Source organism: Vipera ursinii, assembly GCF_947247035.1.
Source record: "Vipera ursinii genome assembly, chromosome: 5".
Taxonomy (NCBI): domain Eukaryota; kingdom Metazoa; phylum Chordata; class Lepidosauria; order Squamata; family Viperidae; genus Vipera; species Vipera ursinii.
Genome location: NC_139518.1, coordinates 84,948,727 through 84,964,465, shown reverse-complemented (window position 1 = coordinate 84,964,465; position 15,739 = coordinate 84,948,727). Strand labels below are relative to the sequence as shown.

The 15,739-nt window shown below is 39.5% G+C and overlaps 1 protein-coding gene across 1 annotated transcript in view; it reads right to left on the bottom strand.

The window, feature by feature from the left end:
* The window catches only part of CTNNA3 (catenin alpha 3), a gene marked incomplete at its 5' end in the record, with an annotated part of 866,777 nt that overhangs the window by 396,614 nt on the left and 454,424 nt on the right, over nucleotides 1-15,739 (bottom strand). The window contains one exon of the mRNA XM_083364633.1: nucleotides 1,875-1,955. Within this exon, the coding sequence (XP_083220759.1) occupies nucleotides 1,875-1,955 (81 nt within the window). The remainder of the gene's footprint in view (nucleotides 1-1,874; nucleotides 1,956-15,739) is intronic.

Below are 15,739 nucleotides of genomic sequence, written 5' to 3'. Positions count from 1 at the left end.
ATGTTTCTGGAGGAAAACTTTCCTAAAAGGAAAAAAAAATCATCTCCATTTTGCTTCCCATCATGATTAAGTAGCATCTCTCCAGTCTATGACTCTTATCAGGTAAAAAATTCACCTTAATCAAGAGAAGAAAAGCAGGGAAACAATAAGAGAACAGCCATCTATAGAGATGCGGAGATGATGAAAATCAGGGACAGACACATTTTTTGTCTTTTTGTATCATTAGTACTAATTTGTTTTATTTGTATTGTGCTTATGTCAGTATGTGTGTTTTATGCCAGAGGAGATAACTAAGTGAAGTCCTAAAAAAATGACATTTCCTCTTTCTTTTTTGTCTTCTACTCTCAATGGGCTTGCCAAATCTTCATCTACACAATACAGCCTTTAAGTCTCCTTTGAAATCTATAATTCTGAAAATGGAATTTAGTTTGCCACCCATCCTGTCCCCTTTGTCACCTACAGAAGGACAAGGAAAAAGTCCCATTTGCTTCCTATGAAATAAAGATGCCAAAGAAATTTATCTGTAAATAAAATGATGGTGGCAGTAATCAGACTGCTTATGCACATACAAGCAGTGGTGGCATTCAGCCAGTTCGCACCACTTTAGCAGAACCGGTAGCTGATTTTTTGTTGCCCAGGCCCAGAATGGGCTTCCAGAAACAGCATCCACACAGAGACCCACTTGTTCACATATCTGAATCCCACCACTGCATACAAGTATGTTCCCCATTCCACTCACTATGACCTCTCATGGACACTCATAACTGGGAACAACGTTTATTAGAGATAGGGCAGAATTATTCAGCAATTTTGGCAGAATATAATAGTTGAGTTTCTCCATCGTATATGGAGCCCAAAACCATATCCCAGCAAACTCAAACAATTCCCTGTTTACTTAGTTCTTGAGAATGAAAATCAACCCAACAGAAAGGTCTTGGTATTTGGACATTGTTTTGTATCAAAGCCGCTGGAAAGTTAACCCAGCAAGTTAATACACTGCTCGGAGTCACCTAAATAATCTCGTGGTATGTTTTGATGCTGCTAGGTTGAAAGGCTAGATGTTTGGTGAGTGACAAGGTAATAATTTACAACATCCAACCTATGAAAAAAGGTGCATGGAGTGGTTGCATCAGGAAAAACAGCCTTTAAATAAAGCTATTGCCAATGCAATTGGATTAAATTATTCACTGTGAAATATTTATTTCCTGCTTCTTAGCAGCAGATATGAAAATGCTAATAGACTAAAAGGAAACAACAAAATGCTTTCAAAATGATGTTAAAGGGAAAAGATACTCTCAAAGGATATTCCATGAGTCAGAATGTGATTTTAATTTCCTGCATGTGGCAAAAGCCAAGTATTTGGCTTTCTAAGGGTGCTGCAGCTAAGGATGCCTCTCATATATAGGATCTTGCTGTAGGGATGCCTACTATGGAATGCTAATATATCATATCATATTAGAGGTAGAACCACATCTAATATTTCAAATCTACTTCAACTGACTAAAGAAAACTAATTGTTCAAGAACTTTAAGGGTTCTAATATAAAATGAATTATAAGCATTTAAAAATTATAACAAATATTTTTCATTCTTTCAGAAGAAGTATTGTTGTGCAGCATGTTGTAGTAACCTATTTTCCAATTTCATAGAATGAAAAACCCAAGTTAATAATTAATATTTGGGGATTGCCCTTTGTTCTTAGTCCACCTGATGGAGTCAATCTGCAGAAATGATATCTAAATCTGTAGCATTTTTGCTTAAATATCACAACTCTTTCTTTTCCAATACTGTAAGTAATTGTTTAATATCCTCATCCATGGAATTAATTCTTCCTAATTGCATAAAACTAACATGCTTTGTCCCTGGGGAGATTACCTGTCTGTGGAGATCTCTTGTTTTCTTGCACATATTATCTATTGCTGTGTTCAAGGCATTCCCTCTTTCCTTCTTGTCAGCCTGGAAGAAAGAATTAAAGCTCATTTGGAACACAAATAAAAATGGATATTTAACACATTTCATACCACCTCTGAACTCTTTTAAAGCTAGAATATTAATTACATTTTAGAATAGTTTGAACAACCTGATTATGTTTCTGATTTTAAAAGTGTCTGATTAAATCATCCTTACCCCACCCCGCAAAAAAGGTTTATTTGACCCTGTGAGCTATTCTCTACATTAAAAGAGGCAGAGGGTAACATAAGTAATGTATAAAGCATATTAATTTGTAGCTAGCTTTCATGTCATGCACAATGTTCCATGTACAAGCATTATGCAGCCATGGAACTAAATTTACAATATTGTCACATTTATTTATTTCTCCATCTTTTTCCCATGCATTTATCGCATAGTGAACATTTTCCACACAAACAATACATGTTGAGATGGATGCTCATGTAACTTGGATCTCAAGAAGTAATGAAATACTTTTTGACCCTCACAATTTTTGACTAGTTAAGCACTTGGAACTTCGCTTTTATTATTTTAATCACAGATATGAAGACTACATTGCAATCTTTTATGGAGACAGAGAGAGACAGAGAGACACAGAGAGAGAGACAGAGGGAGGAGAGGAGAGGAGAGGAGAGGAGAGGAGAGGAGAGGAGAGGAGAGGAGAGGAGAGGAGAAGAGAGGAGAAGAGAAGAGAAGAGAAGAGAAGAGAAGAGAAGAGAAGAGAAGAGAAGAGAAGAGAAGAGAAGAGAAGAGAAGAGAAGAGAAGAGAAGAGAAGAGAAGAGAAGAGAAGGATAAATCTAGGCTTTCACAGAATCTAGATTACAATGAGGACTTCAATATGATGAAATAATGAATATGAATAAAAGACCTGAAGAATGAGAACACAAAATAAGGTTTAAGTATTATAAATGGAGCAGCTTAAATATAATCATAAGCAGAGATTGTGTTGCTGAACTTTTACATTGTTTGGAATGTCTGTAAAACAGCAGAACATGCACAGACACACACACACACACACCACACATAAACACCACACATACACAAACTCAGTACTGCAGGATAGCCCAAGTAAAATAGTACATCTCTATGAAGTGGTTTTGTTGAAAATAGTTTAAGAGGAACAGCAAACTGGACAACAGATCTACAGTAAATAAGGACCAACACAAAGTGTTTCAGTGATGCTGGGACAGTCGAGCAGTGGAAGGCAGCCCTGAAAGGATCACCAGCAAAGCCTTGCTTAGATGCTAGACTGAACAAAAAGGTATTGGCCGCAGTTTAACTTAACCAAAATAATTATATTTAAAACTGTTTGATCTTAATGATTTGAATTTATAGAGGAAATTCATCCTTTACTATTTAATGAAATTAAATTTTATCTAGCCCTTTTATGGTTTACACTTCTGCACCCGATTACACGGTCTAGTAAATTTCCAAGATGTGTCAGCATATGAAGTCAGCTTGAGCACATTAGCACTTAATAGTGTGAAAATACCAGTAATGAAAGGAATATGGAAGCAATGGCACCTCGCCTTATCTGAGTTTCTAAAGGAATGACTGCATGGAGAATACTTTAAACCAGCTTTCCTCAATCAGGTGCTCTTCAAATATGTAAGATTTTAACTTTCCAAAGGACATGTTCGGTGAAAATTATGGGTTCTGGAGGGCATCAATTTAGGGAAAGCAGCATTAAAGGATCAGTGTAATCATATGCTTCCTCTAAGGCAGGCAGGCATAGACACACACAAAAAAGATGAAGAGAAATGGTGCTGAATAAAGAGAACAGTACAGTCAAAGGAAAAAATCACTTGTTGTGAAAAAGAAAAACAACTGAAAAAGAACAATGACATAAGCTGTCAAATCCTGTGGCTAACCACTCTTGTTCATTCAGACTGTTCACTGAGGTCTGAAATCTTCATTTGCTGGCCTTAAAACTTAATTTTCCTCAGATATTCAGTAAGAATTACCATTTCAAAAATGTAATGAGTCCTGGAATTTTACAAGGATTAACACAATGTCTTTCAAATCCACATTCTTTATAAAATCACAACTAGCCTATGGTTTCTGATGCTATGGGCATTAATATTGGCTTTTCAAGCAAGTCAAAACCATCACAAATGCTGTAAATCAACTGACAAATATTCCTATGTGCTCTATGCATTTTACCTGCAACCCAATGCTGCACTCACTTCTGAGGCGCCAATTTCTTCCATACTTTAGCAATTAATATTCAATTAATTCAATTCAATTCAATTTCCACATACCCTCTTCAAAAACAGCTGGATCTATAGCGCCATGCTCTTTTACAGCCAATAGTCCTCAACATACAACCGGAATTGAGCCTGGAATTATTGTGATAAGCAATGGTGGTAGTTGTCAAGCACCTGAATTTTATTCCTGTGACCTTCAGTGTACTACCGTGGCTGTACCTTTGGGCACAGATTGTAAGTCTCACGGCCCAGCACAGTCATGATTTTGAATGGTTGATGCATGAAAAGTCGATAAGTTGAGGACTAGCTGTACTGTTTTCTCTTCCTGACTGACATCATTCCTTTTCCTTAGCAACAACATTGGCAATTACTAACACTTCAGGATAATAAAAAAACAAAGGTTTTCTTCACTGGTCCTAAGGTTTGCCTCTAGGACAGGGGTCTCCAAACTTGGCAACTTGAAGACTTGTGGACTTCAACTCCCAGAATTCCTCAGCCAGCCAGGAGTTGAAGTCCACAAGTCTTCAAATTGCCAAGTTTGGAGAACCCTGCTCTAGGATATTCTAAGACAAGTTATTCTACTGGTTAATTGTTGTCAGGAAATTTTTCTCAGTTCTGGACCTCTCTTTGATAAGTCTGATACTTCTTGTTCTGCTCTCAGGTGCTTTGGAGAATAGGTTGACCCCCTCTTCTCTGTGATAATCCCTCAAACATTGGAAGACTGCTATCATATCACCACTAGTCATTCTCTTCATTAGACTAGACATGCCTAGCTCCTGCAACCGTTCACCATATATTTTAGCCTCCAGCCCCCTAATCATCTTTGCTGCTCTTCTTTGAATTCTTTCTGGAATTTTAACATATGCAGTATTTTGTATCATGATGACCAAAACAGGATGTAGTATTCCAAATGGGCTCTTACCAAAGTGGTATATAGCTGTACTAACATTTCACATAATCTTGATACTATTTCCCTGTTAATGCAGCTTAGATTGGCTTTTTTGATAGCCACAGCACACTGCTGACTCATATTTAAGTGATTATCCATAGGACTCCTAGATCCTCTTCACAGTTACTGTTGTTAAGCCAGGTAGCACCTATTTTATAACTGAGCATTTGGTTTTTCTTGTCTAAGTGTAAAATCATACTTTTTCATCACTGAATTGCATTTTATTGGATAGGGCCTGCTGTTCAAGTCTATCAAAATCCTTCTGGATCTAGATCCTATCTTCTAAAGTGTTGGCTATTCAGCCCAGCTTTCTGTCATCTGCAAATTTGATGAGTTCCTCTTCTATCCCCTCCTCTAGATCAGTTATGAAGATGTTGAAGAGTACTAGGCTTAAAGCAGTATTTTTGGATACCCCACTACATACTAACCTCCATGTAGATGTAATTACATTGAGGACTACACATTGAGTGAGGTTGGTCAGTCATTTATGAATTAATAAGTTAATTTATTTTGAGTAGGAGTTCTGGATGTCAAGGAGTTCTGGGCGAGTGATAAGAAATCACGTAAGAGTACTTCAGGTTATATGCTATTCTTAAATGGATGTCCTGTTTACTGGCATGTGTGTAAACAGAATTTTGTTTCTTGTTCATCTACTGAAGCTGAATATGCTTGTGTTTCAGATGCATGTAATTCTCTAACGTGGTTTGATGCTTTAGTCACAGATATCTGGACACAGCCGATTCGACCGATCACTGTGATGGAAGACAACGTATCTGTAGTTTACATATCTGAGAATCATTTTACAGGTTCTAGGTCTAGACACATTGACATCCGTTATCAAAATATAAGACAAGTAGTTAAACAAGGTTTTGTTAAATTACAGTATGTGCCTACACATGATCAGATTGCTGGTATGCTGAACAAGCCACTTCCTACAGCCCAGCACGAGTATCTGTGCAAGAAAATGTGTCTTATCTGAGTTTTGCTTTACTGACAAAAGAAGTGGATGTCACTGCGTTTTTTCTGTTTTTTCAGTAAAGCAAGTTATAGTGTGTACTTTGTAAGCAGTCTTGTTATCTTATCATTGTAACCATGGTGAGTGTCTCATGTTCAGCCAGTTTACTACTGTGTGCGCATGCCTAAAGCAAAAATTACTTTCTCTTTCCTCTTCTTTGTGCTCTCTGAGAAGATAGACATGTAGCCATGAGTCTTTTCTGTGTTTTTATAAGTTTCTTTGTAATTAAAAGGTTAAATAGTAGAATATATGTTTCAGGTTTTCTTTGTTTATCATGCATCAAAAATGAACCACGATTCATCACTCTCTGATAGAATTTTTTACTCTTCTGACACTGGAGCTATCCAATAATATTAGTAAGAGTCTCCAAAATCTATCATACATTCTTAATTTTTGTTCTTTAGTACAGTAAAAATAAGAAATATGAAAATGAAACTAGAAAATAAAAAATGGTGTCTAGACAGCCCTGTGCTAATGTTTTGCATTTGCAGGCTGGCTTCTGCTTTATCCCTTTACCACTTGCTCCTGGCAGCCAAAATGAGTCCCTAATGAGACAACTAGCTTTGCTTAAAGATTTCTAAAACACCATGAAAGATAAATGCATGTTTTGAGAAATGGGACCTCATTTTTCTTTCTTTTCTACATTAAAGAAACATACACATTAAATGACGAGTCAAAATCATTAAGAAAGCCAAAATAACAAAAGACACTTCTAGTCTAGAGATATTCATTTAAATAATTATTTGTTTCACTGAGGTTTTCTGTACAAATAGTACAGACATTGCAAAAATGGCAATCTTCTTTCCACAGAAACAACAGTAATTATAATTAGTTACTCTCAACTGCTCAACTTTAACTGACACATAAAAAAATTTTTGTCCCAATGTTGACACTGAGAATTTTGAATGATTTTTGAAATGCTTCCGAACATTAAACATGGATTTATTGGTTTCAGAAAGACAGAGAAACAATTTATCACAGAGCATTCTGTATTTCTCCCACCATCATCACATTTTTGAAGCGAGAGGTGGGGTCAGAAAATTATTTCAATCATTACGTGAATTTGCCATTTAATATCTTTCAAAGATGATTCAAATGTTTCAATCAACAAATAAGTTCCTAAGAATCATGATACAAAGTCCAAAATGTGCAAAGAATACCCAAGGAAGATACTGTATAAACACTTTCCCCATTTACAACTTAGAGGACAGAAAATAACAATAACAATAACTAACAATATGGTTGGAAGGGATTTTGGAGGTCATCTAGTTCAACCCGCTGCTCTGGCAGGAAACCCTATACCATTTCAGACAAATGGCTGTCCAGTCTTTTCATAAAAACTTCCAGTGTTGGAGCATTCACAGCTTCTGGAGGCAGGCTGTTCCACTGATTAATTGTTCTAACTGTCAGGAAATTTCTCCTTAGTTCTAGGCTGCTTCTCTCCTTGATTAGTTTCCATCTGTTGCTTCTTGTCCTGCTTTCAGGTGCTTTGGAGAATAGCTTGACCCCCCCTCTTCTTTGTGGCAATGCCTGAGATATTGGAACGCTGCTATCACGTCCCCCCTTGTCCTTCTCTTCATTAGACTAGACATTCCCAATTCCAGCAACCATTCCTTATATGTTTTAGCCTCCAGTCCCCTAATCATCTTTGTTGCTCTTCTCTGTAATCTTTCCAAAATCTCAACATCTTTTTTACATCGTGGTGACCAAAACTGGATGTAGTACTCCAAGTGTGGCATTACCAAGGCATTGTAAAGTGGTATTAGTACTTCACGTGATCTTGATTCTATCCCTCTGTTAATACAGCCTAGCAAGATGTCCTTGTCCATGCACAACATTGGGCAGACAATTCTCAATGCTGTAAGTCACTAGTGGAAAATTCTGCCTTAAAACAGAAATAATGCTGTTGTAGACTATTGGAAGGAACAGTAGGCTGTATAGCTCTCTAATCTGCAAATACCTAATAACACATAAGTAGTGTATGAAAATACAGAAAGATAGAACTGTATAAAATTGTAAATGAACCAAAATCTATAAATTAAAGGGTCAAGAAACACTCTCAAATTTGCCTTAGAAGGAACTGTCTCTCTTTCTATTAACAAGAATTAGAATTACATAAATAGCTATTTACTGTTCACTAGAGCAATTTCTATTTGGAGGAAGCAGTCCCCAAATTGCAGTAGTGTTTGTTTCTGTGATGAAGTAGCCCAGAAATGTTTCAGAATTACATATTATGGAAACGCAAATAAGCTAAACAAGTGGCATAGAGGAGAAATGACTAATATAACCTGTACCACAACAAGATCAAAAACTTCCAAAAAATATGATGAATTAATTCACATCTATAATTCAGTTTGGTCTATCAGTAAAGGCATCAGGCTAGAAACTGGGAGACTGTGAGTTCCAGTCCTGCCTTAAGCACAAAGTCAGCTGGGTGGGCCAGTCACTTCTCCTCAGCTCAAGGATGGAGGCAATGGCAAACCACTTCTGAAAAAACTTGCCAAAAACACTGCAGGGACCTATCCAGGTAGTCCCCCAAATCAGCCATAACTGAATGAAATAAAATAATCATTTATGACTCCAAATGTAAATTGTATAATATATGATACATACACAAATCCTGAGATGATACTGGATTATTCTGTGTATTTGCCAGGATTTTCCTGGTATAAATTTCACCATTAACAAGTAAGTGAGAGCACACATACATTGCATAGATACGTATGCAATACTTCACAGTGCTTTTTTTCTTAAAAAAAAAAAAAGGTGCCGGAACTCAGAGGTGCTGTCACTGGGAGCGATGCAGGTGTCTTTTTTAAAAAAAAATTCCATTTATATCCCGCCGTTCTCCGAAGACTCAGGGCGGCTTACAAGCTTAGCAATAGCCTTCATTCTATGTATATGCCTGCTTATTAGGGCTTTCACCCACCCCCCCAAGCGGCATTATTACAAAGTCAGCTTAATTGCCCCCAACAATCTGGGTCCTCATTTTACCTACCTCGGAAGGATGGAAGGCTGAGTCAACCTTGAGCCTGGTGGGATGCGAACCTGCACTAATTGCAGGCAGCTGGTGTTACTTAAGGAGGCATTAGCCCACTGCTCCACCAAGGCTACAGCGTCACTGGCCGTCCTTTGCACCTCTGCCCCTGCAGCTCAGAGCCACATGCCATGGGGATTCCCCTCCCCACAGCCGCCGTGGGGATTCCCCTCCCTGCAGTTGCCATGCCGCAGCCCATGCTGAGGCCCCACCCAAAGCTGCTCCAAACCCCGACCCAGAGCTGTGTTCCTCGTGGCAGTGGTCTCCAGCGCCAAACAGCTGATGGCCTCCAGCACTGGCACTCGTTCATTTACTGCCCCATCGCTTCCAAATACAGTAAGTGAGTGAGCAAGCAAGTGGCGTTTGGAAGCGTCGGGGCAGTAAGTGAGTGTGTGAACAAGCAAATGGTGCTTGGAAGCGACGGGGCAGTAAGTGAGTGAGTGAATGAGCAAATGGTGTTTGGAAGTGATGGGGCAGTAAGTGAGCAAGCGAGCAAGAGGCCTTTGAAAGAGATGGAGTGAGTGGGGGGAGAAACTGAACGAGGCGCCTTTGAAAGAGATGGAGGAATGAGTGAGAGAGACTGGAGGCTTTTGTGAGCAAAATATGAGTGAGTGGGGGGGGCTTTTGCAAGCAAAGGGTGAGAGAAAAAGGGAAAAGTGAGGGGGAGAAGAGAAAAAGAAAAGGCATTGACTTCTGACTTCCTCTGTTACAGGAGTAGAAGGAAGCATTAACATTGAATCTCAAGTTTTTGCTTTTCTATAATATTATAAACTAGACATTTCTATAACAATAAATGAATCTAACCAATGAAACCCAAAATACCCCCCCTTTTTTTTAGTCATCAAGTTTTTGACACCTTGTTAAGCACTGGTGGTGCTTGAATATTGTCATGTCCTAAAAGTGGTACAATTTCTGAAAAGGTTGAAAAGCCCTGATGTAAATGCAGCCTAAATTGTTTATTGCCATCCTATTTGCAAATAATATCTTACTTACCTAGTTGAGATGGTGTAGTTGGGCAGCAGGGAGGGGTGCAAACATCCCTGCCTTCGCTGCAGACAACTTGCCTGTGTAATGATTGCCGGCCAGGTCTTTTGGCACGCTCAGCAGCAATTCCTATTGGCTTTCGAAAGCCAATAGGCCAGGCGTAGGCAACCTTGGCTCTTCTATGACTTGTGGACTTCAACTCCCAGAAGATGTTACATAACATAACATCAACTGGAAGATGTTAAACTGTCCTTCTGTTCCCAAAAATTGTGTTAATGAGTCCTCTCTAAGCTCTGCTGATCAGCTTGTCCGTGGTTGTTGTGCCGCAAAATGGAACAGTTTGCAAGTTGAAGTTGAGACAGCCCATCTCATTTTAGATATATCACATATAATTGAAGATTGTAATTAGTTGTGTGTGCACGTTCAGCAAGTGTGATGTATTTGTGCTGGCATTTCTAGGCCTCTTTCCAACCACATCCAGAAAAATTTGTAACAAACATTGGTATTCTCAAGGCCACGTTTCATATTTCCCAATCTGTTACTGGAAGGAAAAAGCAATCCCTGCTGTGTTACTGATCCCAGAAAAGCATTTGCATGTATGCAGGCATCCTTAGGGTGCCATAGTTATGGATGAGAAATATTGGTTGCAAAGTTGGCATTTCTGCATGTAATACAGATATTTTGGACTTATTTTTGTTTCTTTGCATGTTTGATATTTTTAAAAAGGCATATGCTACTGACTACGCTTAAGCACATATGTAACATCTTTTGCTAGGATACATGACCACTGCTTGTCCAAAATATGAAAAGTGAAAGATTGTGACTAAACAAAATTTTAATGTACAGATAATACCACCAGAAATTATTTTAGCCTTTTTAATAAATGTTGTTATTGATGTTAAGCTCACCATGGAAAACATCATATATTGTTATGTATAAACTAGGTTAATTATTTAAAGACTGAAGTGAAACATAACTAGATTCTAAATAATCTATTTTTTCAAAACACACAACAGTCCAAACAGTAAAAGTAAAGTCCAAATTAAGAATATTTCATTCTTAAGAATTGTTTAATTTAAAGTGGTTTAGTTGTAACAGAGGGACGCGGTGGCTCAGTGGGTTAAGACGCTGAGCTTGTCGATCAGAAGGTCGGCAGTTTGGCGGGTCGAATCCCGAGTGCCGCGTAACAGAGTGAGCGCCTGTTACTCGTCCCAGCTTCTGCCAACCTAGCAGTTCGAAAGCACGTAAAAATGCAAGTAGAAAAATAGGGACCACTACAGTGGGAAGGTAACAGCGTTCCGTGCGCCTTTGGCGTCTAGTCATGCCGGCCACATGACCACGGAGACGTCCTCGGACAAGCGCTGGCTCTTCGGCTTTGAAACGGAGATGAGCACCGGCCCCTAGAGTCGGAAACGACTAGCACACATGTGCGGGGGAACCTTTACCTTTTTAGTTGTAACAGAGTATGTACAAAAGATACTATTTTTTTCTAGCATCAGCTAAATTAGACATATTACATTGAGAAAAATGTTTCTCATTTCTTTCCTGTTACCTTTATTGATTTCATTGCAGAGATGTTAACATAGGAAATAGATTGTTTTGTTATCTAATTTTACCTTCCAAAAGACAGAAGCAGATGAAAAATGTGAGGTTCTTTCCTCTTGGCTTTTTTGAATTAGCTGTTTTAGATTCTAAAAGTTTAGTCCCTAAAGAAGTAACCTTGTAAATAATGTAAATGTCCTCCTCTAGTGCAGGGTAGGCAACCTTGGCTCTTTTATGACTCAAGGACTTCAACTCCCAGAATTCTCTTTCCCCTCAGCGTGGCTGGCTCAGGATTTCTGGGAGTTGAAGTCCACGAGTCATAAAAAAGAGCCAAGATTGCCTAACCTTGCAATAGGCTTTTGAAAACCAATAGAGGGAGCTTTATTTTTTGCACAAAAAAAGGTGCCGGAACACCGTTCTATGAGAAAAAAAGCCCTGGCTGTATTTAAGAATATCACACAGGGTTCCCAGTCACAGAATAATAAAACAAGGAAAACTTTCTTGGGTTTTGCTGTAACCACTGTTCTGTTCCCACCATCATCACCTTAACCAATGATTTAGGATCAAGGTCAAAATAACTATAATGCCCTTATCTTTCTGTTAATTAAAAAATAAAATGAAAATGCAAGGGGAGTTTAAGAACAGAAACGAAGTTGCAAAGTTGTACTGCTTTATAAAACCTTAGTAAGACCACACCTGGAATACTGCACCCAATTTTGGTCAACCCATTATAAGAAAGACGTTGAGACTTTGGAAAAAGTGCAGAGAAAAGCAATAAAGATGATTAGGGGCTGAAGGCTAAAACATGTGAAGAACAGTTGTAGGAATTGGGTATGGCTAGTCTAGTGAAAAGAAGGACTGGAGTGACATGGTAATGGTGTTCCAATATTTGAAAGGCTGCCACAAAGAAGATGGGGTTAACCTACATATTTTCCAAAGCACCAGAAGGCAAGACAAGAAGCAATGGATGGAAACTAACCGGGGAGGGAAGCAACCTAGAACTAAGGAGAACTTTCCTAACAGTGAGAACAATTAACCAGTGGCTTGCCTTCAGACGTTATAGGGGCTCCATAACTGAAGGATTTTAAGAAGAGACTGGACAACCACTTGTCTAGAATGATATAGGGCAGGGCTCTTCAAAATTGGCCCTTTTATGACTTGTGGACTTCAACTCCCAGAATTCCTCAGCCATCCTGCCTGGCTGAGGAATTCTGGGAGTTGAAGTCCACAAGTCATAAAAGGGCCAAATTTGAAGTCCCCTGATATAGGGTCTCCTGCTTGAGCAGGGGGTTGAACTAGAAGACCTCCAAGGTCCCTTCCCATTCTGTTATTATGTTAGATTTAGGCAACATGAGCTGTTATAAATGGTCATGGAGAACAGTGGCCAGAGAAAAAGCAGCATTCTTGCCATGATGCACAATAGCATATTGGAAAAGAGGCATTTGCCTATAATAGATAAATTGATAAACCTTAAATTTCCCAAGACATCAAAATGCCCACTCCATATAACCTGGAAGGAGCATTGCCTTTTTTTTATACCAACTATACCAGTCTTAACCCAGTAAGACTCAAAGATAAAAACCTGAAAACATGTGCACACACTTGTTCACATACACATATTCCACTATGGATACTTCACCTCAAAAGAAGGAAGGGAGTTGTGTTTACAAAGGAATTTTCCAAATACCACTCATATTTTCCTTCTGTGCCTCTTGATCTAATGGGGATTTACTAAGAATTTACCTAAATACATGTGCCATTAATTAATTAAGACCCCATCTTAATTAACTCCTTCATTCATTCAGATAACTTTGTGGCTACCCAACTCACATAGTGATCCTAGATGGCTGTAGGTTCAATGGATAAAACAGAAATAAAAATAAAGCCTCCTAATTCAATTTTATCCAAGCCCAATGCTTGGTGGAAAATCCATGGTCTTCCAGAAGGCTTAAAAATTAGGTATCCCTCAAATCACAGGTGGGAATCTATTCCAAAGGGCTGGGGCAGCTACAGAGATGTGTTGTCCCCCCGATCAAGTGACAACTGTTAACAGAGGGGAACTGGACAGTGGTGGGATTCAAATATGCAAACAACCAGTTCTCTCTGTGGATGCCACTTCTGGAAGTTCATTTTGGGCCTGGGCAACAAAAAATTAGCTACCGGTTCTGCCAAAGTGGTGCAAACTGGCTGAATCCCACCACTGGAACTGGAACACACTCACTTTATCTGATCTATGGGATATAGCCCTACCCTCTGGGAAAGGTAATCCCAAAAATGACTTGACCCTCTGCTTTAAATACGATAATCAGCACCTTCCACTGTGCCTAGAAAACAACTGGGAACCAATGCAGCTCACTAAAGAGCCATGCATCTTGGGTGAACTGCACAGCATCCAGAACTGTGCATGTCACTGTATTGCACACCAGTTGCAGCTTCCAGATGCTGTTCAAGGGCAGCCCAATATAGATCGCATTGCAGCAATCCAATTTGAAGATGACTAAGGCATAAGTGACCCTGAGCAAGGCCTTCTGGTTCAGCAGTGGGTGCAATTGGTCACAATATGAATTTGTACAAAGGCTCGCCTGAGGGGCTGCCACAAGGCAGAGGGGGCCAGGTTGTTTAACAGAGCACCAGATGGAAGGACAAGAAACAATGGTTTACTCTTCATAGCATTTGTGTCAGCTTTGAGGGGAGCACTGCTTGACTCTCTGTCCAAATGCACTCCGCACATGACCAGAAACTCCATGAAATTATCCACCTGGCTTTGGGGAGAAAGCACTCAGCATGTGACCAGAAGCACTATGATTTTGTGGCGTTTCTGATCATGTGCAGAGTGCTTTTCTCCAAAGCTGGGTGGATGATTTCATGGTGTTTCCGCTCATATGCAGAGTGCTTTTTCCCCAAAGCTGGTTAGGTGTTTTCATGGTGATTCTGGCCATGTGCAGAGTGCATTGGTCATGAAGGTCCACTCGCACAAGTGGCAGGCACTTGCACTCCCATGCAAAGCTCCATTCACATGTGAACCACTTGCACAAATGGAGCTGTGCGCACACATGCTCACATACCTTCCCCCCACGCTGGGCCGCCAAGCTGGAAAAGTTGGGGACTGCTGAGCTGGAGCACTACACAAGCAGCAAATGGGGCAGAAGAAAGATTTTTTTGCTCTTTGCCTGACTGCCTTTGGGACCATTAGGATTCATGTCTAAAGTCAAACAGCAAATAGAGGAGTCCTAGTTGGATCCTAAAAGTAAACTTTTTGAGCTGATTTTATTTTCTTCAACTCAAGTTAAAAAGAAAGATATTTTTTTTGCTTTCTTCTGTGGGAAGAATCCAGAGAAAGAAATATTTTGGGAAATATTAAAAAGCCAGAATATATTTCCCCAAAGGATCTTAAAGGCAAAAACCACCCCCCACACACACACAAGTCTCTCTGCCCCAAACAGAAACCAGGTCTGCAGAAATACAGATGTAATAATCTTGTCAGAAAGATTGGAGTCAGGAAGCTGGGATTAAAAAGAAAGATCCCTAGAATCAACAATCCCTCACACCAAAAAATCTGTCATCAGCCACACCACCAGTGAAGCAGGATATGACCTTTGAGACATAACAGGATTAACCCACCACCATCAGAATACCAGAAAGGCCCACCAACTCAGGTCAAAGTTCATGCCACAGGAACAACTCCAAACAAAAGCCCAAGAAGGCATAAAAACCCACCAATCCCTACTACATGTGGTCAGGTTTTTTTTCCCCAGAGCCATCTTCCTGTCTGGCTCTCCTCTTCGATAAACTACAACTTTCTTTCTGAAGCAATCACTGTGTTTTTTATTCCTGGCTTGAACTGGACCCTGATGAAGATTTTTCTTTCAACACTTCCTTCCCTTTTATTCTTCAAGCTGGAGTCAAGGTAAGATTTTGAAAGGGATAAAAATTGGAGGGCAGAGCAGGGAGATCTAGTTTTTGCACCTAATTGGTGGAAAACCAGGGGGTTAGAGCAAAGGAAAGGTTTTGGGAAGCTCATCCTGAAGCTGCGGCCTTTCTATGCAGGGCTTCCC